The 21676-nt window shown below is 55.3% G+C and overlaps 3 protein-coding genes across 3 annotated transcripts; 1 reads left to right on the plus strand and 2 right to left on the minus strand.

Moving 5' to 3' along the window:
* Nucleotides 1-459: 459 nt before the first annotated feature.
* Asppvi_005377 (UbiD family decarboxylase) lies at nucleotides 460-2059 on the plus strand (the record flags this gene model as incomplete). Its single annotated transcript, XM_043301300.1, has 2 exons — nucleotides 460-1443; nucleotides 1520-2059. The coding sequence occupies 2 exons, from the start codon at nucleotides 460-462 to the stop codon at nucleotides 2057-2059; spliced, it is 1524 nt and encodes a 507-aa protein (XP_043157235.1).
* A 1134-nt stretch (nucleotides 2060-3193) lies between these two features.
* Nucleotides 3194-3901, minus strand: Asppvi_005378 (UbiX family flavin prenyltransferase; the record flags this gene model as incomplete). The annotated part of the gene is made up of 1 exon (XM_043301301.1): nucleotides 3194-3901. One exon carries the CDS (start codon nucleotides 3899-3901, stop codon nucleotides 3194-3196), a length of 708 nt encoding a protein of 235 aa, XP_043157236.1.
* Nucleotides 3902-4574: 673 nt separating this feature from the next.
* On the minus strand, nucleotides 4575-20752 carry Asppvi_005379 (nonribosomal peptide synthase; the record flags this gene model as incomplete). The annotated part of the gene is made up of 3 exons (XM_043301302.1): nucleotides 4575-8144; nucleotides 8215-14802; nucleotides 14852-20752. The coding sequence occupies 3 exons, from the start codon at nucleotides 20750-20752 to the stop codon at nucleotides 4575-4577; spliced, it is 16059 nt and encodes a 5352-aa protein (XP_043157237.1).
* Between the last annotated feature and the right edge of the window lie 924 nt (nucleotides 20753-21676).

Consider the following 21676-nt stretch of genomic DNA (forward strand, 5'->3'; position numbering starts at 1 on the left):
CCAGACGTTAGGGTTTAGGTAGGGGTACGTACGGATGAAACAACGCAAATCACTCTCCTCAGGAGTCCACTTGATCTAAGAGCCTGGGAGGCTTCTTGCGAATAGTTACTACCACCTAGCCGTACAGAAAACACCGAGGTGTGAGGTATGGGACCCAAAAATGTCTGAAGACTGGAAATGTTGCCGAGATTTTCGTCGATCCTGTCGGCGCTCGGGGCTCGGATCCTCGGCAGGAACTGGCATAGGTCCAAGTAGAATAATGATGCACATTGTCGTAGCAGATGCGACTATTTAAGGGTGATGACGAACACGCCAAACAAAACAAGAACTGCAGTCGATTCAGAATAGTGAGTTGGTTTAGCTTAACGCGCAAGAACCGGTCAACAAATCTATTTGCTCAGCAATCGTCTCTGCCCTACTGCCTATCGGAGCAGCGGATCTGACTCTGCATCACCCACAATGGCTCCCACGAGAGATAGAGACCCAGAGCCTCCGCACCTGAGCTTCCGCACCTTTGTGGACTCTCTTCGGGACGACAACGATTTGGTGGAAGTGAACGACCCCGTCGATCCGAACCTCGAGGCTGCAGCTATTACTCGTCTCGTCTGTGAGACTAATGACAAGGCACCGCTGTTCAATAACGTCCTTGGGGCCAAGAATGGCTTTTTCCGCATTCTTGGCGCTCCTGCTTCTCTACGCCAGTCCAAAACGCAACGCTTTGGGCGCATTGCGCGACACCTGGCCCTGTCTCCCGACTCCAGCGCTAGTGCCATCATGGAGAAGTTGCTCTCCGTCGGGTCGCAGGAGCTGGTTGATCCTGTTACGGTCGAGTCGGGCCCTGTCAAGGAGAACAGCATCGAAGGCGACGATATCGACTTAACGGCCATCCCAGCTCCCATGGTGCATGAGACCGATGGCGGCAAGTATATTGGCACCTACGGCGTGAACGTTCTCGCAACGCCCGATGGTCAATGGGTCAACTTGTCCATCAACCGAGCCATGATCGTGGGTAAGCGCACCATGACTGGTGCCTGCTATCCGCCACAGCACAACTGGCAGATCGTCAACAAGTGGCGGGAGATCGGCCAGGACGCGCCGTGGGCGTTCGCGTTTGGTGTTCCCCCAGCAGCCGCCTTGGTGGCAGCCATGCCCATTCCAGACGGTGTCAGCGAAGCTGCCTATGTCGGTGCCTTGAGCGGGGAACCTCTGAAGCTGGTCAAATGCGACACTAACGATCTCTATGTCCCAGCCAACGCCGAGATTGTCTTTGAGGGCACCATTTCAATCACGGAACAGGTCCCTGAGGGTCCTTATAGCGAGATGCATGGGGTCAACTTTCCTGGAGACTCCCGCATGATGCCACTGTTCAAGGTCAACAAGATCAGCTACCGCAATAACGCTATTCTCCCACTGTCGGCCACGGGCAGACTAACAGATGAAACCGTGAGTGTAACCCTAGTGATAATTAAAAATCGACATCCCGTTGCTCTAGTGGCTTTGGCTGACCAATTCGCAACAGCAATCCTTGGGGGGTCTGCTCTCAGCCGCTGAAGTCTTGAAGCTCTGCCGGGTTGCCAGATTACCAATTTTGCAAGCTAGTTCGCCGCTCATTTCTCAGTGCACCTGGGTCGCGCTTCAGGTTGATGGAACCCGACTTCGGGCCATGAAGGTCACTCCGAAGGAGTTAGCCGATCTTGTCGCTAATGTAGTGTTCGAGTCCAAGGCAGGGGTGCCATTTCACCGTCTCCTACTGGTCGGCGAGGACATCGACGTCCATAACGATGCTGACATCATGTGGGCGTTCTCTACGCGGTGCCGTCCCGGGCTAGACGAGTATCCCTACGAAGATGTCAAAGGCTTCGCACTCATCCCTTATATGGCCCACGGGAACGGCAACCCTACTAAGGGCGGCAAGGTAGTCTGTGATGCGCTATTCCCTGTTGAATACACCACGGGCAGAAACTGGATCAACACCAGCTTTCGGCAAGGTTATCCAAAACCACTGCAGGACAAGATTTTGGCCTGCTGGGAGAAGAGAGGATTTAGCCAGCTGGACTAGATTCGGACGTACCTTCGGACCCTCGGGTGCCAACAGCGGGCACTCCCGCCTAGAACTCCCACTTGTCGTATATTGCTGGCTTAGTGAACATGGAAATTACCGTTTCCCACGACCAAGCCACGGTTCACTAGGTCGATCAGGATATCTCCGGGGATCAGTATTAGTGTGCTAGCATCGGTGCTCATTGCTTATTGATATTAGTTATACTGTTAGAGCTGTATTTTCAGAACGTCCGAGAGAATGCAAGGTAGTTAATAGTACATTATCCCGCTAAGCAAATTGGGTGTCTGAGGCGCGGTTGCATTGGGGTTATTGTTCTCCTATCACGACTTTCTAAAATGTAAGCTTCTGCCATCCAAGGACAACCCTTCACGTAAAATATGACAATTCTCAACTCCCATCAATATACTATTCTGTCTGACGCACACTAGAACCTAGAGAGAGCGCATTACTTGTCGGTAGACCGGAAATTAAGGAAATTTTCTTTATACGGGTTCCAGATTGCATGATGGTAACTGTGGCCATAGGCGAATCGGGGGAGCGTGGGGAACTCCCGTCCCTTCTGCAGGAAGCCGGTGGACCTGGGGGCAGATCTTGCCGTGAGGTATAATAGTACTGTATAATGGAGATTGTGTGATTTTGAGACGGAGACCACCGCGGCAATGGAGCTACTAGAGGATACTGCCCTTGTATGCCTTAGCGCTCGCAGAAATGTATACTAAGAAAGTTCAAAAGGGGTGAGAGTCGTACGCGTGGTATAGTTAGTATACAAGAAATATGAAACAGGTGTTGGTTCTAATATTAATACTCGATAGTACCAGTTGGCCTAATGTTCAACCTAGAGTTGGTTTAACAATTCTCTATATGGTAGCATGGTAAGCACACTATGACACCTATACTCCATGAGTTTTTCCCGCGTGGTGGAAGAATGCATCACTATCAGAACTGCCTGCTACGCAAACTGTAATGACTCATTAACCTGTTAGTCATCTAGTATAGTGAGCGAAGTAGCCCTGTGAGAGCCTATATGCAATTTTTTTACCCGATAAGTTGTATCTAATCTATTGCTTCAATAACGCCCATGGTAATGCAAAACACCCGCACAGATCAAACCGATTGCTCCTACACACGACGTCAACTCTCTAAACGCTGCCAGCCCTTCCATCTCGCAAAGTCCTCAGTGTCGAGGTCGAACAGGTCTAGCATGCGCCCTACGCTCTGGTCGATCAATTCATCCACGGACGCTGCCCGGATATAGTAAGCCGGGACAGGAGGGAAGATGACTGCGCCCGCGCGGGACACCTCCAACATGTTCCGCAGATGAATATCGCTCAGCGGGGTTTCCCGAGCGACCAAGATCAGGCGTCGTCGCTCTTTAAGCATGACATCAGCGGTGCGAGCGATCAGATCATCACAGAACCCGCTGTGGATTGCTGCAAGGGTCTTCATGCTGCACGGAACGACGACCATTCCATCTGCTTTGAAGGAGCCGCTTGAGATCGGGGCCGCCATGTCGTTGATCGAGTGGACATGGTCGGCTAGGGCTCTGACATTCGACGGAGTATAGTCAGTCTCGTACTTGATGGTCGCCTCGGCCCATTTGCTCATTACTAGGTGCGTCTCGATATTCAGCTTGCGCAAGGCAACCAGTACTCTTATTCCTAGGATGGCCCCGGTTGCTCCGGTCATAGCAACCACGATCCGCTTGCGGCGCTGGCGCTGCGTAGGTGCCGGTTGTTCAGTCTTCTCCGACGGCATAATTGTCTCAGTTGAACTTCCACCAGGGAGTCCCTGACTGGAGATTGGGGAGGGGGTGCTGGAGAGCAAAGAAAGCATGGGCATTGGTATTAATGATAGGCTGGTTTTGATGTTTCAGTGTCGTTTCTCTCAAGGCTTGTGTTTTCAATGCCTGGATGGTGTTGACTGTTGACTGTTGAACTGTACTTCGTAGTTATATCTTGACCTGTGGCAATTGCTGCACTCGGAAGAATCGGCGGTAGCATTACTTTCAATCACGGAATATCCATTAACTGTCACGGTGGCTAGGCCCCGAGCGCCGAGGATACATTAGGATTACTTATACGGTCGATCCCCGAGCGCCGAGATCCAAAGGGACCCCAAAACTGAGCGACCGAGTGGACGTTTAGAGTTCAGACAAGGTTACCTTTTTAAAGTTGACGTATAATTTGAGGAACATATGAAACACCAGGGTTGCAAACAAAAACATCAGATTACTGTTAAAGTCTGAATGTCAGTCGTGCTGGAATCGACCGGATGTGGCGAGTTCTGTACCAGCAAGCTTTATTTACATCCTTCAGGCCTAAAGACTCCCTAAAGAGATGTTGTTGTATATTTTAATGCTAATTCCAGTAGGACAAGGTAGTGAAAAAGCAGTCATAGATCATCAATAGCTAACATCGCCATAGTAAGAGAAGATCTCTTGGTGCTAGTCTTCCAAAAATAAAAATGTATCTGTTTCAAATCAATATCTTAGGAATGATATAGCACGTCTATATTATCTGGTAGAGGGGTAACGAGATGCTTGATTGAGATGTAGTGAAGAGCCCAATGTCTCAGAAGGACATTCGACCCCGTACTGTTCCAGCGCCGCCAAAGAGCAAGCCGGGACGTCCGAGAACAGTCGGATGGTATCTGCAAGGCTATCGGCGAGGCCGTCGAGCAAGACTTGATCCAAGGCATTCGGCGGCGCCGCCAGGACCAAATCCAGCGTAGTCTCGCGCTCGATCGAGATGACATTGATCTGGCCAGGTGGTGGCTGCGAGGTAGCCCAGGTAACACTCGAACAAGAAGGGATCCCGTCCATCTCAAACAAATCCTGCGACTGAGCCGCCTGGTGATGCACTAGACAGCCGAACCGGGCATCCGGCGGCCAGTCGGTGCAGTGTCTGGCGATCTCCTCCAGGGAGAGAGAATCGTGCGGGACCGTCAACACTTGCCGAAGCTGGACGTACTGGAGGAACTGTGCAACAGTATGTTCCCAGTTGATTACAATACGGATGGGCAGGAACGTGACGCAGGGTCCCAGGATTTGATGCACGTTCGGAATGGCAGAACCTCTTCCGTGTGCAACTTGGCCGAGAACGATATCAGAACGTGACGCGTAGCGCGAGAGGACCCATGAAAGAGCAGCCTTTACGATTGTCGCTACCGTGGCTCCTGAAACTGATGACGGCGGCACAAGCTCCCTGCGGGCTGTCCGCGAGAGGTTCGAATTTTCAAGTGGAGTGATGAAGTGGGCGATCTGTAAGGGGTCCAGGGCGGCGGCAGATGCACCCTGAAGATAGGTGCGCCAGAAAGAAGCAGTGTCGGCGTGATCACGCCCTTTGCGGTGATGCACGAGGTGGCTGAATGGAGTCAGATCGGAGAGCGGGTTCCCCTGATAGGCAGCCTTGATTGCCTGCCACAGGAAGGGAAGGCTGGCTCCATCGTACTGCGCGTGTGAGATGTGAACGACAAGTGCTGAAGTCTTCCGAGTGGTACTTTTGACGAGGCCAAAACTTGTAAGGGGTGAACCGAGTGGCGTCGCCGGAGTCGTGCGACGAGTCGCCTGCTGCGTCAGGTATGATTCTGCGTCATCACATTGCAGCAGAGAGAATTGTGGCTCGAAATGCCGGAGGATGACCTGCAGTAGACGACCACCAGCTTTCCAAAAGACCGTCCGCAGGATACTGTACCGCGATACCACCTGCTGGCACGCCCAACGGAGTCGAGCTGGATCCAGGTCTGTGGGGAACACCTCTGCAAAATTCACGATTGATGACGACTCCACGTAGTGGGCCTGGCTCTCCAGCGCGGGTAGGATGTCCTCAAGGTTGGCTTCACTAATGGGAGGCTCGGCCGCAGCGAGCAGCCGGACGACCTCCCTGTATTCATCGTCGGATATGAGGCAAAATGCAGAACGAGACTCAACAACGGGGGCTGCCGACCGGCTTGTGAGCACCGCGTCAGCCCAGCCCAGCACAGTAGGGCGCCGAAGGATATCATATAGGCTAATGTTCAATCCGCTCTCTCTGGCGCTGGCAGCGATCTTCATGGCGACGATGGAATCCCCACCTAGATAGAAGAGATTTTCGTCAATTCCTACCGTCTCCGGCGCAAGCGACAAATGACGCGTCAGGATGGCATGAAGCTTGGACTCTACCTCGGTACGAGGGTACTGCTTCTCTCCAAGTGACATAGTGCGGTCAAGCCGGCGGAACTCTGCCAGGCCCGCGAATATGGCCTCGCGCAGCAGCGGGCGGTCCGTTTTGCCCGACTTCTGGCGCGGTACTCGCCGAATCGGGAGGAAGAAGTCGGGGACCATATAGTCCGGTATAGCATCGCGGAGACGTGAGAGTGCGATGACCGAATCTGTATGAAATTCTGGGGTCGAAGGAGTCAGGAGCTCCTCTGCACTGCCACGCTCGCTCATCTGCGATGCTTTTTCCACGGAGCCGCCCCGGGCTGCTTCGTGGCAGATACAGGCAACGACTCTGGAGACCAAGGCAGGACTATTCCCGGAAGATGCAGGATCCTGTCCTGACGGTAGCATGACGTGCTCAACGACAGCGTTGCTAGCGTGAGGAAAACACCGGCGAGTGTGGTACTCGATCTCCTCTAGCTCTACACGCTGGCCACGGATCTTGATCTGCCGGTCCTTTCGACCTTCATAACGCAGGGAACCATCCGAGACCTCATACCGCACCAGGTCGCCAGTTTTGTATAGCCGCCAGGGGTATGGGCGCGGCATCAGAGCGTCCAGCCACTGGGGATGCTGGATGAATGCTTCCGCGGTTCTTCGAGCGTCATTGATGTAGCCCTGTGCCACGGGAGGGCCGCCCAGAATCAACTCACCCACAGCACCAACAGGAACAAGTTTTCCATGGTCGTGCTGATCGGCTACCCAGAAGTGAATTCCAAGGCCGTGACCCATATTGCCAGGGTCGCAGCCCGGAACAATATGAGCACGCGCGGTATTGAGAACGGAACATTCAGTGGGGCCATATGCGTTCATCAAATGGCACTTTTCGCCCCATTGCGTGATGTGGGCGGTGGACATGGGCTCTCCAAGGAGTACCATTGTTTTCACCCATCCTGGTCGACTGGCATCAAGAGTCGCTGCCACGGAAGGGGTAAGAAACGCATGCGTGACGGCGAAGGGACAGGCGCCATCAAGCAACATCTGATCGCGTTCGACATCAGAGGGGACACACACAGTCCCGCCGGCAAGTAAAGTGGTCAGGATCTCCAATACAGCGACGTCGAATGCGTACGAAGAGAACTGGAGTACGCGCGATCCGGGGTCCAAGGAGAAGGCGCGGATCTGCTCCCTAGCGGCGGCCGTGTACGAGGAATGAGGCACCATAACGCCCTTTGGTGTCCCTGTCGTGCCCGATGTGAAGAGGATGTAAGCAGGTTGTTCAGGGTCCACGGCAACAGACTGGAACAGCAGGTCGGACGGAGTTTGTCCCCTGGTTTCTCCGGCAATGATGATCTTCTCAGCCAGCTTCAGGCACAGGGAAGCCTGTGTGACTGAGGAGACCATATGGGTAGCACGCACACGCTCGCAAAGTGCCTTGAGTCGGGGGAAGGGATGCGAGGGGTCCAGCGGAACGAACGTCGCGCCTGCTTTCATCACAGCCAGCACAGCCACGATGGCCCATGGCGACTTCTCGCTGCATATGGGCACGTATTGCGATGGTTTCACACCATGGGCGACGAGAGAAGCCGCGAGCCAGACGGCTGCGCGATCCAGCTCCTCATAGGTCCAGTTACCATCCCAGCTAGAGACGGCCAAGTTCGATGGCTGTTTCGCGGCTTGTCGCGCGATGAGTTCATGTATACATTCCGCTGGCGGTGGAGAGATAGGCCCGTTCCATTCAAGCAGGCGATGTTGATCCCTGGCGGTAAGACCGACCAGCTCCTTGACTGTTGCATGTGGAGACTGAAGTACGGCAGCGACGAAATGGGCAAAGTAGTCGGCCAACTGGGTCGCAAGATCCGCGGAGATGCGGGATTCGCGATAGGTCATCGATGCGCGCATAGTTCCTTGGGGATCTACCAGTGCATAAATCGTGACATCTTGCTATATTTGACCAAGCACAGAGTCAGAAGGTCTACAGAAGGCAATCGGGGGTGGAACGAGAACAGCTTACCAAAGTTGGATCGAGTCCAGTCACTGGAGTCAAAGATATCGAGAAATTCTTGTCCTTGCACGAGGAGGCAGGAATGGCGTACTGCACGTTTATGGCCGTCGACGCCAATTCCTGCACTGTGACTCCGCATGTGCGAGAGATCCCCGATAGTGGAAAGCTCTGAAACATCAATACGCGTCCATAATCCCCCTGCAGGGCAATGGCAGCGTCGTCAAGCAAGCGGTGCGATGGCAGGTGCACCCGACAAACAGCCATGTTGGAGATCTGGCCAACGGTCTGCTCGATATGGGGGATTGGAATGTGGCGGCCGGAGGTTAGAGTGCCAAAGACCACATCATCAGACCCGGTGAATAAGCCTACGGTTAGCCCCCAGGCAAAGTAGAGCAGATTCGACGGGGTCCAATCGGTGCGGTGGCAGACGGCAGCGATATCCGTTCCGCTGCAAGTGAGAGGGACTTCCAGCCCTTGTGGGGTCGATGCTGGCAGCCCATCAGCTCTTGATCGGGGTAGGTTGACTGGCTGGATCCCAGCGAGGTAGGTACGCCAATACTCTCGTGCAGGATCCTGCGGTTGCCGGTGAACGTATTGCAGATAGTCCTGGTACGCATCGTGCGCGTTGGGAGCCCACGGTCCGTGCTCATAGACTTGCAGAAGGTCCAGTTCGAGTAGACCCACTGAGATCGCGTCTATAATAGCATGATTGATGTCCAGACGGCAGAAGATCTCCCCATTTTTGCAAGGACAGATAGCAAAGACATGGGGCATCTGGCCGTCCTGTTCGGTGGCGACCTGAGGGTGGAGCTGGGTGAGACGAACAGGCAGGCCTTCTGAGTCCATTTCGGATACAGGGAGTATCTGGACAGGACACTCAATCTGCGGGAGGATATGTAACTCGAAGGCACCGTCACCCGTGGTGGTATTACGCCGGAACACCGCTCTGAGGGCGCTGTGGCGGTTCACAACTTCCTGCCATGCTTCCGCCAAACGATTCGGGTCAACCGCCGCCGCCCCGTTAGAGGGTGACGGGCGATGGATCTTCCATATGAAATGCGGCGCATAACTGGTGGGGTCGCTGATCTGGGTAAGAAGCACCCCCTGTTGCACTGGCGTGCATGGATAGACGGCCACGCCACCCAGTTTGTCGTCTCCACGGTTAGTCAGCGGATGGCTTGATTCATGACCGATACCCGTCTCTCCGGAGGCCTTTGCAAATCGCTTCACAATTTCCCGGATTGTCTTCCATCGGAATAGGTCGGGGACGGAATGCTCAATTGCGACGGCTCGGGCTTGGCTGGTGGCCTGGAGCGCCGTGATAGAGTCGCCTCCTAGCCGGAAGAAGCTATCCTCTGCCCCAATCGCCGAGCGAGCAATCCCCAATGCTTCTGCCCAGATGCCCTGAAGTGATCGTTCCGCATCGGAAGCCATCGGGGCCTTTTCCACCTCTGCAAAGGAAGAGCCAACAGCTTCAAGCTGCTGGCGTGTAACCGAAGCGGCTGCTTCTCGTAGCCGGCGGCGATCGATTTTGCCGCCGACAGTCCGGGGCAACTCGCTCAACGGAACGAAGACAACTGGAACCATGTAATCCGGAAGACATGTACGCATGCGGGAGTGGGTAGTGTGTATCTTCTGATCGAAGTCTTCCGGCGTAGCTATTTGGAGAGGGAAGAATGTGGATGGTGAAGACGACGGTGATGGTAAAAGTTCCCGTGCAGACACAAGAAAGGCGACCAAACAAGGGTTGGGTCGATCATCTGCAGGCGTCACCACCTCTGCCGCCACGTCCTTGAGAGAACCAGGGAATACCCTCAGGACATGGTCTTCCACCTCACTGAGTTCGAGCCGCTGACCGCGTAGTTTAACCTGGAAGTCCTTCCGTCCCAGGTAGACAAGTGTGCCATCTTGCTCAAGGCGAACGAGGTCGCCTGTGCGGTAGACACGCCCATTATGGCCGCCATTGCCTATGCCACATTGGGCGAGCMACGGTGGTGCCTGAAGAAAGGCAGTGGCAGTCAACTCCGGGTCGTTGAGGTATCCTCGGCCGACCAGAGGACCTTGGAGGAGCAGCTCGCCAACGGCTCCAATGGGAGCGAGGTGACGAGGGTCCTGCGGGTTGGTGATCCACGCGGTGCCGGCCACAGGGTGGCCGATATTCGTTGGATCAAGGCCTGGGCGAGCCTGCGGCTGCAGAGCGGCTAGAATGGTGCATTCCGCCGGTCCATAGAGATTCATCAGACGGAGTTTCGAGGACCATCGGTCAACCTCATCCCTCCGGGGAGGTTCACCGACTAGCATCAACGTTTGTATTGGCGCGAGGTCATGCACCGGCAGACCACGAAGGAAGGAGGGAGTGAGCAAGGCATGGGATGGGCCCAATTTGCGCAACGCTTCGGCAAATCCCTCCTGGCGAGAAGACTCGGAGGGAATGCACACGCAGGCACCCGCGATCAGCGTACACAGGGTTTCCAGGATACTGACGTCGAACGCATACGATCCAAAGTGTAGAACTCGCGCCTCAGGGCCCAGTCCGACACGCTGACGGTATTCGCACGCCATGGTCACCAGCGCCCCATGGTCGATGACAACGCCTTTTGGTTTGCCAGTAGAGCCCGACGTGAACATCGCGTAGAGGACATCCGTGTGACAGAGGGTAGATTCCACATCGGCCGTATACGAATCTTGAGGCGGACTGTTGAGACATTCCCCAACGCAAACAGGCCCGGCCCCAGCTGGGAGAGATCTAGCTGTAGCTAGTCTCTGCTGGCTAGTCACTAGTAGCGGTGCTTTGATTTCGTCACATATGGTCCGTAGACGGGACTGTGGGTGGGTTGTGTCCAGGAGGACGAAAGCAGCCCTGGCCTTGACGATTCCCAGCATCGCAATGATCGCCCACCGGGACCGATCTATATAGATGGGGATTAAGCTCCCTGGCTGGATATGACAGGAGTGCAACAAGCGCTTCAGCATGTCGGACCAAGCATCGAGCTCCCGATACGTAAAATCACCATCGAATGCGCAAACAGCTTGTGCATCGGGCTGCGCATCGGTCTGCCGCCGGATCGCAGAGGGGACAGTCTCAGCAATGAGATGCGGCACGGTTGAATTCCACTCGATGAGCTGTTCCCGATCCCTCGCATTGAGAGAGCCTGCCGCATCTCCGACGAAACCCAGCTGTCCTTGGTGAAGCATCTGCAGGACATGGCCGAATTGATCAAGGATCCTCTGCATCTTCCACTCGGGAATGACATTGTCGTCAAATATCGCGGATACTCGTACTCCTTGCGGCTCTAGACTACAGTGGAGCACCAGAGCATATGTTGCAAACGCTCCTTTTGCGGCGGTTGACTCCACGGAAGAGAACAATCCGTTTGTTTGACCAGAAGGGGATTCCTCTTGTTCAATGTTGAGTAAGGTCTGGAAGGAGCATGCTCGCGTCGCATTTGGTCCCAGCCTGGCAATCTTTTGAAGACCAGCTTGTTCAAACGGCACCACTCGGGCCGTCCATTCCTGGAGCGCGGCCAGGGCTCCTTTGAACTCCATGTGTGGGTTGGACCGAACACGCAAGGGAATCGCACTGATAGTGGGACTGGTCATGGTTTGCACCCCGTGAACTGGGGCCGTGCGGCCAGATGACACAATGCCAAAAACAACGTCGGATTGGCCTTGGTACTGGGATTGCACCACAGCCCACGCTAGGCGCACCGCTGTGGTTCGTGTGGCCAATTCTGTAGTAAAAGATCCCGTGAGAAAAGTCTGATCTAGCTGGCTCATTGCTGACGGGTGATATGATGGCGATGGAAGGCCGGGGAAGGGTTCAGCGGAGAGATCGTCGAACTCTGTCCGCCAGAAATTTAAAGCTGCCTCAGTCTGCGAGGCCGTATATTGAATAAATCGCTGGAAAGGGGCAGGCTTGGGCAATATCCTCTGGCCATCTTGACCGTATGCCTTTTCCACAGCCGAAAGCAGCCTTGGTAGGGACCAAGCATCATACACAGAGTGGTGCATGGTGAGGACCATGGTGCAATTAGAGCATACGCCGTCATTGGTTAAATGTTTACGGATGTTGACATGAACAAGAGGCACACCGAACATTCCGTCGTGCGAGGGATCGGGGAGTCTATCAAACTGCGCAAGGCTCACCCCTGTCGACTTGGAACAGACCTCATTCCATTGAGGGGGGCCGTTTCGGATGACAACCTGTAGACATCCCATATTCGTTGCCCGAATGAGACGAGTCCGTAGAATCGGGTGCTTGTCAGCCACTGAGTCCCATGCCTGTCGGAGGCGAGTCGTGTCGGAGTTCACGGGGATGTTATACACATGGTGTCCGACGTAAGCACCGGGTCGTTCTGCGGACATGGCTGCTAGGCCGGCCTGCATCGGGGTACACGGATAGATGTCCTCGATTTGAGCCAGACCAACTCCGCACTGGGCCACAGCTTGCATTTTGATGTCCGCCTCTCGCTCAGAAGGCAGGAGAGAGAAGGGAGAAGGTTCTTCTTCTGCATCTGCTGCGCCGTGCACGCGTGCGGGCGACTGGATCCCACGGCCCTCCAACACACGGGCTAGGTTGCGCAGACGTGGATGTAGAAAGACATCGGCCACCGTGAGATCCATTCCATGACTTGGGGCGCTGGATACCAACCTCATGGCCATGATGGAATCTCCCCCAAGCGAGAAGAAATGGTCGCCGGGATCGATCTTGCTCGTTGGCAGATGCAATAGATCAGCCCACAAGTCCCGTAATCTCTGCTCGCTCGACGTCAACGCTTTAGGTTTATCCCGCCTTAATCGCCTTGAGCCATGGCACCCTGCGATCCGTGTTTCCTGAATGGCGACCAGACCGGCTCGACGTAGCTGGAGTCGATCGACTTTACCACTCGGCAATCGCGGGACCTCGTGAAGACGGACAAAGGTAGATGGGACGAGGAATGAAGGGGTCCGTCTTGGCAGGATGTCCTGGGCCCGAGAAACGACCCGGTCAAATTGGTCCTCGTCCATAGTTTCCAGTTGGACATAAGCCACCAGTCGTTGTTCTCCCGTATCTTTACATTGGACGAGCTCTGCAAACGCCTGCTGGCTATCCGGAAAACAATCGCGAACATGCTGCTCCACCTCCGACAGCTCCACGCGCTGTCCGTGAAGCTTGACTTGGCGATCTTTGCGCCCCTCATAGCGCAAGGATCCGTCCGGCAGCATTCTCACCAGATCCCCCGTCCTGTAGAATGGAGAGGTGCCAATCCTGTGCATTCTCTCCAACCATGGCAGGTGGACGTGGAACGCAGCGGCGGTTTGCTCACTTCGATTAATGTACCCCCGGCCGACAATGGGACCCTCAACGAGCAGCTCTCCAACAGCCCCGACGGGGGCTAGTCGGACTGGATCCTGGCCGACGACTACCCACGCCAAGGCGCCCCTTGCAAGACCAATGTTGGAGGGATCTTCCAGAAGGGTGCCTGGAGAGGTCTGAATAGTCGCGATAACAGAGCACTCCGACGGCCCATAGGCATTCATCAGAGTAACATGGGGCGACCATCTCTGCACATCAACAGCGCGCACCTCCTCACCCCCTAGCACCAAGGTCCGGAGCGTGGGTACCTCACGCGGCTCCAGAATGCGGGATACGGATGGAGTGAGTAAAGCCCAGTTGACTCGTTTGCTGGCGATGAAATCAGCGAGCTTCTGGCTCCGGTCCGTTTCCGACGGTACACAGACACATCCCCCCATGAGGAGAGTAGTCAGGATCTCTACGATACTGGCGTCAAAGGCAAATGATGCGAACTGCAACACACGGATTCCGGGGCCAATTCCGAGGGCCTGACCATGGGCCGCCGCGGCTGTCACATAGCATCCATGCCCGATAATGGTCGCCTTTGGCTTTCCCGTGCTGCCAGATGTATATACTGCGTAGGCTGCGGTTGACGGTGAGCCTACCATAGGGAAAAGCTGCGCGTCGAGAGCACCACATTCTTCCTTTTCCAACGTGTCCACTAGAAGGATCTTCTCGCTGATCTTCGCAGCTACCGCGGAGACATTCGTCGTCGCCAATATTATTGAGTCGGGAAAATCTTCCTTGATGGCTGCCTGTAGTCGGTCGATGGGTTGGGAAGCATCCAGCAGGATGAAAGCAGCACCCGCTTTCAATACCCCCATGATTGCCACAACAGCCCAACGCGATTTCTCACAACACACCGGGACAAAGACGTCCGGGCCCACCCCAGACTTAGAAAGCCGTAGGGCAAGCACTGACGCGAGACGGTCCAATTCGATGTAGGTGACATTTCCGTCCCAAGCACACACGGCCGGGGAACTGGGTTGTGCCAAAGTATGCCGTTGAATGTTGGTATAGATACATCCTGGGACGGTGGCCGGCACTTGACTATTCCAATGCAGTAAAGCTTTCTCGTTGACGGGGCCGAGTAGGTCGAGAAGTCCTATTCTGTCCGCAAGACCAGAGGAGAACCGCTCGAAAATACAGGCTAAGGAGTCGGCAACGAGCACGGCCTGGTTGTGACTCGCCACGGAGGAGCGATATGTGAGTTCCCCTTGAAGGGTATCTTTCCGCACGATCACGTTGACAGTCAAGTCATACTGCCATTGAGTTAGTATGGGGGATTGTCTGCTCCCTTCAAGAGCCTACCTCTGTCGTGTCCTGCCCCCCCTGCTGCTGGATTATCACACTCGGCGCTCGCCGGGGAGGCATAACCGTCTCTCTTTGAAGTGACATGGCCGTGTTGAACAGGCGGGGAACCGTATGTCCCAGCCCGTGGATGATCTCCGTCAGTGAGCAGAATCGATGATCGAGGTTCCTCGCGTAGGCTGCTTGGCAGTTCGAGATTGTCTCATGGATATCGTCTTTGTCATCGAAACCCAGTCTGCAAACCAAGAGATTGATGAGCGGCCCCGCAATTTCCTGCATACCAGGTACAGGAATATCGCGGGCCGACACCATGTAGCCAAAGCAGACCGTGTCTGACCCCGTGTATGCGCGCATGACAAGGCCCCAGGCAATCTGTAACATGCTGGCAATTGTCGTGGCGTGCTGCTCACAGAATCTCAGGATTGACTGCGTCTGCAGGGTGTCGAAGTCTATGGGAACCGAATGTAGGACATCCCTCTCATTTTCGAGCTTACCATCCAGACGGGGAAAGAGGCACGGCTGCACTCCATGGAGATAGTGCGTCCAGTATGCACGTGAGGCTGCTTCCGACTGGCCACGTAGTCTGGTCAGATACCTGCTGAAGGGGGCAGCGGTGAATGAAGGAAGCTGGCCGTCGTACGCCAGTTGTAGATCAGAGACAAGCATATCCCGTGTGAATCCGTCGATCAGCAGATGGTTGATCACCAGCTCACAGAGAATCTCACCACTGGCATTAACGCTTATCCGAAAACAGTGACCCAAGCGCGAGTAATGCTTGGTGCTGTCGTCGAATTGACAGCTTTCTATGGTTGACGAGGGTACCTTCAAGACCTGTTCGTATATCTCTGCTACGGCCTGTCGCAGGACTACCTGCAGGGGCCCTCCGTCACTATAAGGACTCACATGGAGCACAGTTCGCAGTATAGGGTGGCGATCTACTACCTGCTGCCATGCTTGCTTTACACGGGACGTACTCAGCGTGGTTTCTGCAGGGTTGGTGGGCCTGATCGACCAGCAGAGGCGCGACCAGTAAGCCCGGGGATCCTTGGACTGGCTTAGCCATATGCCCAGCTGAATTGGCGAGCACGGGTAGATGTCTTCAATATCTTGCGTCCGAATGTGGAGTCGACTATGAATGTCTTGAATCAAGCCAGCCAAACGTTCACTGCTATCCATTGATAACAGCGGAAAGTCCGAGAGCGTAAACGGTCGATACTCCTTGATCGCTGTGGGGAGCTCCTCCAGCGTGTGTTGGTACCTCCAGACCCATTGATGTAGCTTGTCTTGGTGCCGCATCCGTTGATTGTAGATCACGGACGCACTCAGACTGCCGTCCACAACGGTTATAGACACATCGACCAACGCAAACCGCGGCAGGTCCGCTGCCATGGGCAGGATATCGTGGTCCGGGACAGCGGCGAGTTGCAGCAGCGCTTTCGGGTTCTCTAACTGCTGGAACAGACCCGTGTAGTTGAAAAGGATCTCCATGGGGATATGGTCCACCCAGCGCTCTCGGCCCATTGGATGCAGGAATCGGGAGGCGAAATACGCCCAACCGTTGAACGGTAAGGCACGACGACTCTCTTTGACCTGCTGCAAGACGGTACCGAGATCATGTTGGCGATTGGTGCGAATGAACAAGGGCGCCATCGTGGTGAACCAACCCACAGTACGCGACAGATCCATTGCAGGATCCCAGGGCTCCCGGCCGTGGCCCTCGGTAAACACGGTGGGGGCCTCGCGATCATCGAACACCTGCGCAAAGGAATAGACCAAGGCCGCATGGAGGAGCTCCACGGGCCGTGTGCGGAGGGCCTCGTTCGCAGACCCCAGGATGGCGCGCGTTGTCGCCTCTGATACGGTGAACGATTCTTGACGAGTATCCGACCATATATTCTGATTGACTGCGCATACAGCATCTCCCCAGTACTCCAGGGGCTGAGGAGGTATTTCCACCGGCAGAGCCTTCTCAGGGTCTAGGGAGCGGCGGACGAAGCACTCCTGTAGATAGCACCATCGCTGAAACGGCATCGGCTTCGGTCCCGAGAGCATTCCTATGGTCAGAAATTCCTCGAGCTCCTGGAGTAAGATCCGCCAAGAGACCAGGTCTATCACCAGGTGGTGCACCATAAGCGACAGGTACTGGCGGTGAGCGGGCGTGTTTATAACATCCACGGCCACCAGCCGTCCCGCGGTAATATCCAAACCACTTTGACTGTCACTGAGGATCTGCCGCAGGTATCCATTTCCAATCTCATTGAGAATGTGCTCGCGGAAGCTAAATTGAGGGCTAACGTCATCCTGAACGACTTGCGACCAACCCACCTTGGCGAGCCGCTCAAACCGAGCACCCAAGATATTATGACGCGTTACCAGTGCTTCCATTGCTGCGCGCACGCGGGAAGGTCGTTGGGGCTTTGACACCTGCAGCAGGAACTGCTGCGTGAACCGATTGTGGCCCTGAGGACAAAGTTCGAAGAATAGCTGCTGGATGGGCGATGACAGCCCAACCGAGGCCATCTGGTTGACCTCGTCGTGAAGGGCTCTGGGGCTGCTACTCCTGCGGAGATTACTCTCTCTGTCTATCGGCATGGCGTGCTGCGCCAGCTGCTCCAGGGTGGGGAATTGGAAGATCTGCGCGACTCCCACGGCGAGTCCCTCCCGTTGGCAGCCAGCAGCCACTTGCATAGCGCTGACGGAGTCCCCACCGAGATGGAAGAAGTTCTCGGCCACGCTTAAACGGTCTTCGGGGACGTTCAACACCTGCGCCCATATCTTCTGCAGCCGGGACTCTGTTGCGGTTTGCGGTTTCTTGGACGGCGTCACAGAGCTGCGGTAAGATTGGAGGTCTTCCCAGGTGAGCTGCGACGCATGATCTCGCAGACTTCGACGGTCCAGTTTTCCAGAGAGCGTCTGTGGCAAGTGCTCCAGAGGCAAGTAGGTCCGAGGGATCATGAACGAAGGCAAAATCGCCGAGAGCTGCGCCTCGCCTGCGGCACACGCATCCCGGTGCTCCTCACTGGCGATCAGAAATGGAGTACCGGGCCTTTTGGCCTCGTTGGGAACTTGCACAACATCGGACCAGCACACGAACGCCATCAGCAAGCTCACGGGGGCCTTGCCTGGCTTTCCCTGCAGCTGGACGATATCGGCCACCACTTGGGACGCTTGGGGCAATGCATTCGTTCTGAGATGGTGCTCAATCTCGGCCAGCTCAATACGTTGCCCATGCAACTTAACCTGCGTGTCCTTGCGCCCCACGTAGCGGAAACTGCCGTCACCTGCACTCTGCACCAGGTCCCCAGTGCGGTACATCCGGCCATGACAGGGACCAAAGTAACTCTGTCGCCAGACAGGCGGCTTGATGAACGCCCGCTGGGAAGCATCCGCGTCCGAGGCATATCCTGGACCCACAATCGGCCCTTCGATCAGCAGCTCTCCGATGCTGCCCACGGGCATCAGCCGATGCGGATCGTATGGATCGATAACCCAGCCGACACCTCCCGTCGGAAAGCCGATATTGGACTGATCCTCGGGCACCAGATGGGGCTGGACACTGAACACGGCGGAACACTCGGCAGGCCCATACGCGTTCCGAATGTGCACTTCCGGGGGCCAACGCGCGACATCGCTGGCGGTGGCTGCTTCCCCGACTAATGTAAGATCTCGCAGAGTAGTCGGGCTGTCCGCTGACAGAACCCGTGCCACTGTTGGCGTGAGACAGGTATTGTTGACGGAGAATTCTTTGATCACGGCTCCTAGTCGGCTACGACAGTCGTCCGGGTGAGGCACACAAACGCATCCCCCAGCCATGAGTGTACTGAGGTACTCAATGACGAACGAATCAAACCCCGGGGAGGCGAACTGCAGAACTCGGGAGCTCGACGTGAAGTTGTACTGGGGTGCATGGAATAGCGCACTCGTGGCGAACCCTCCGTGGCTTACTAGGACACCCTTCGGGGCGCCGGTCGATCCCGAGGTGAAGGTGATATACATCAAATCTTCGGCAGAGGCACCTTGGCCCTGTGGGAAAGCAGCAGCGCAAGTGCAACCGTTCCTCGGCCTAGGCAGATCTTCGCAGTCCAGCTCGTCAACGGCCATGAGGCTTGGTCCAAGTTGTGAGGCGAGATCGGTGGTTGACTTGGTGCAGACTACCATAGTGGCCTTGACATGCTCGCACATCTGCCGCAGCCGCGCCACAGGGTACGACTCGTCGAGCAGAAGAAACGCAGCGCCGGCCTTCATCACCGCAATCATGGCGATAGCGGGCCACTTGGAGCGTTGTAGGCAAAGGGGGACGACAGTCCCGCACTTGACACCCCGGTGAGTAAATGCGGCGGCCAGGGCAGAGGCGCTCGTGTCCAGCTCATGGTACATCAAACTGCAGTCCCAGCTGTGGACGGCGACAGCCTGAGGGCTCCTCTGGACCTGCTGCTCAATCAACCGCTGCACACCATATTGCACCATTGGAGGGACTGGGAGGTTCCAGCTAGCAAGATCGTGGATATCAGCGGGACTACAGACATCCAGTTTCTTCAAAACATCATGCGGTCTCCCTTCAATCTGTTGGTAGATATGTGCCAGCTGTTGGACAATCCGCTCCGTCTGCCTGATGTCCAGCACATGCGGGTCAAATATCGCCTCTATAGTCATGGACTGCGACTGAGGGCTTGACCGCCACCGGACAATCAACGGATACGTATCATACACCGGCTGGATTGACTGCTGCTGCTGAAAAAGTTCCGGCAGACCATGGGCGTCGCACGGCTCCACGGTGAGCAAGGTTTGGAAACGACAAGCAGCGGCGGGACCGGGGCCCAGGCGCATTATATTCTGCAGGCCCGCCTGCTCGAACTCCATCGACTCCACCCACTCGCGCTGCACCATGTCCAGCGCCTCAGTGACTGTCTGATGCGAAGTGAGTCGGACATGAACCGGCACGCAGACCAGCGCCGGCCCGCTCAGCTCCTCGACTCCTGGCAGTTGGATCGCGCGCCCTGTGTCAATGGCACCGAAGAGAACCTCGGATGAAAATGTATACAAGCTCTGCAGTACGGCCCAGGCGAGCCGAACTTTGGCGTTGAGCGCAAATCCAGGCCCGCTGCTAGCAGGCTGGGGGTATTTCTGACGCAGGGTAGCCGTTGGCTGCGGCACATATGCCGCCTTCGCATGGCGTGGGAACACGCTGACATCGGCGTGGCTTAGATTGTGGAATTTGGTGCTCCAAAATGCAGAAGCACCAGGCTGGGATTGCTGGATGAACTCGATCAGCGGGCGGAAGGGCCGCATTGCCAGTGCTTTGCCCTCATACGCCGCGGCCACCTGCCTCATGACGACGGCCATGGACCAGTCATCACAGAGCGCGTGATGAATGACAACAGTGAGGTCGTGGGCCACAGGGTCCCAGATGAGTTTCACCATTGGTGAACCGGCCGGCCAAATTGATTGCACTCGCGTCTCGGGTGGCTCCGGTTTCGTCTGGCTGTCTCCGTCAGCAAACAATCTCTCGTCTCTCGTTTCCGAGTTCTCCTTCTCCGTCCACTGAGTGTTGCTCCGGAGAACAACCTGCATGCATCCCAGTTCACCGGTGGGCACAATACGTGTCCTCAGGATCGGATTTGCTTGAGCGGTTCGCTCCCAGGCTGTTCGCAATCGAACCATATCAATTCCAATCGGCAGCCGGTACTTGTAGCTAACATTATAGGCCACGGAGTCTCTAAGTGTGAGGGCGAACATGCCTTCCTGTAAAGGAGTACACGGGTAAACATCTTCGATATCTTTGACCGAGCAGCCGCAATGACTAGCAACGTCCTGTGGAATCAGGTCGCGGCCCGTAAGATTGCCTTCTGAGAGATACACGGAGAGGCCCTCTTCGTCCGGCTTAGACAATTCTACTGACATGGTGCCGACACTTTGCTCTTAGCCTTGGGTGCAATGGCCGGGTGTCTCCTCTGTACAAGGGGAGATCAACCCCAGCGAAAATCGATCCCACGCCTGCTTGGACACTAGGTGATATGAATAGGTGGAAGTACACCCCGTTCTTTATGTGGTTGATTAGTTACGGACGCTTCTTTTGCTTCTCTCCTCCTGATTCCTCTTTTAGTTCTCGATCCGATAGGACTGTCCCGCGATCCACTGAGACCGTGTAATTGAAAAAGTGAATCCTCAAACTGAAGAGATCAAGCGGGTCAATTACATGGCAATGCACTAGTAAATCTGCTTGTATGTTGAGTTTCTATCATCCGGGGTGCACCTATTCCATACTTATATTAGATAGTTGACGGGATATGACCATTCGCAGCAAGACATTGCTATTTGCTACTAAGGATTGGAGCTCAACATCAATCCTGTGTCTCTACAGCTATGTCATACCACTTCATGTTCAAGTGATTATTGCATCCCTGACAAGCGTCTCTTGATGTCTATCTGGCCTCGAGCGCTCCAGGGGTTTCCGAATGCGGACAGTGGAGCCTTGAGAAACAATCCGCCCCATCTTACTGGAGCTGGTTAACCGTGGAAGGTTACAAACGTCATTGTTAATCACATATTGCCTTCTGAGAGAACCATTCTTGTTGTGGCCACGGAACGCTATATGGCATGATTGGCAGCAGCAGTGTCGGGGACTCATTGGGCGCTATTCAACTTTTTTGCGGCGATTGTTCGACGGAAATACGGCACACTGGCTATTAAATCGTCCACACGTAAGGGTTAGAGAGCCCAGAGGGTATGCATAGCGCTTACAGGTATTGTAGACGCCTGCTCCTGGATGATCTCTTCTAGCCGGTCCTAGGCTACTGGCATGTTTTACAGAGCACGAATACGGAC

This window comes from Aspergillus pseudoviridinutans (genome assembly GCF_018340605.1).
Source record: "Aspergillus pseudoviridinutans IFM 55266 DNA, scaffold_3, whole genome shotgun sequence".
NCBI classification, from domain to species: domain Eukaryota; kingdom Fungi; phylum Ascomycota; class Eurotiomycetes; order Eurotiales; family Aspergillaceae; genus Aspergillus; species Aspergillus pseudoviridinutans.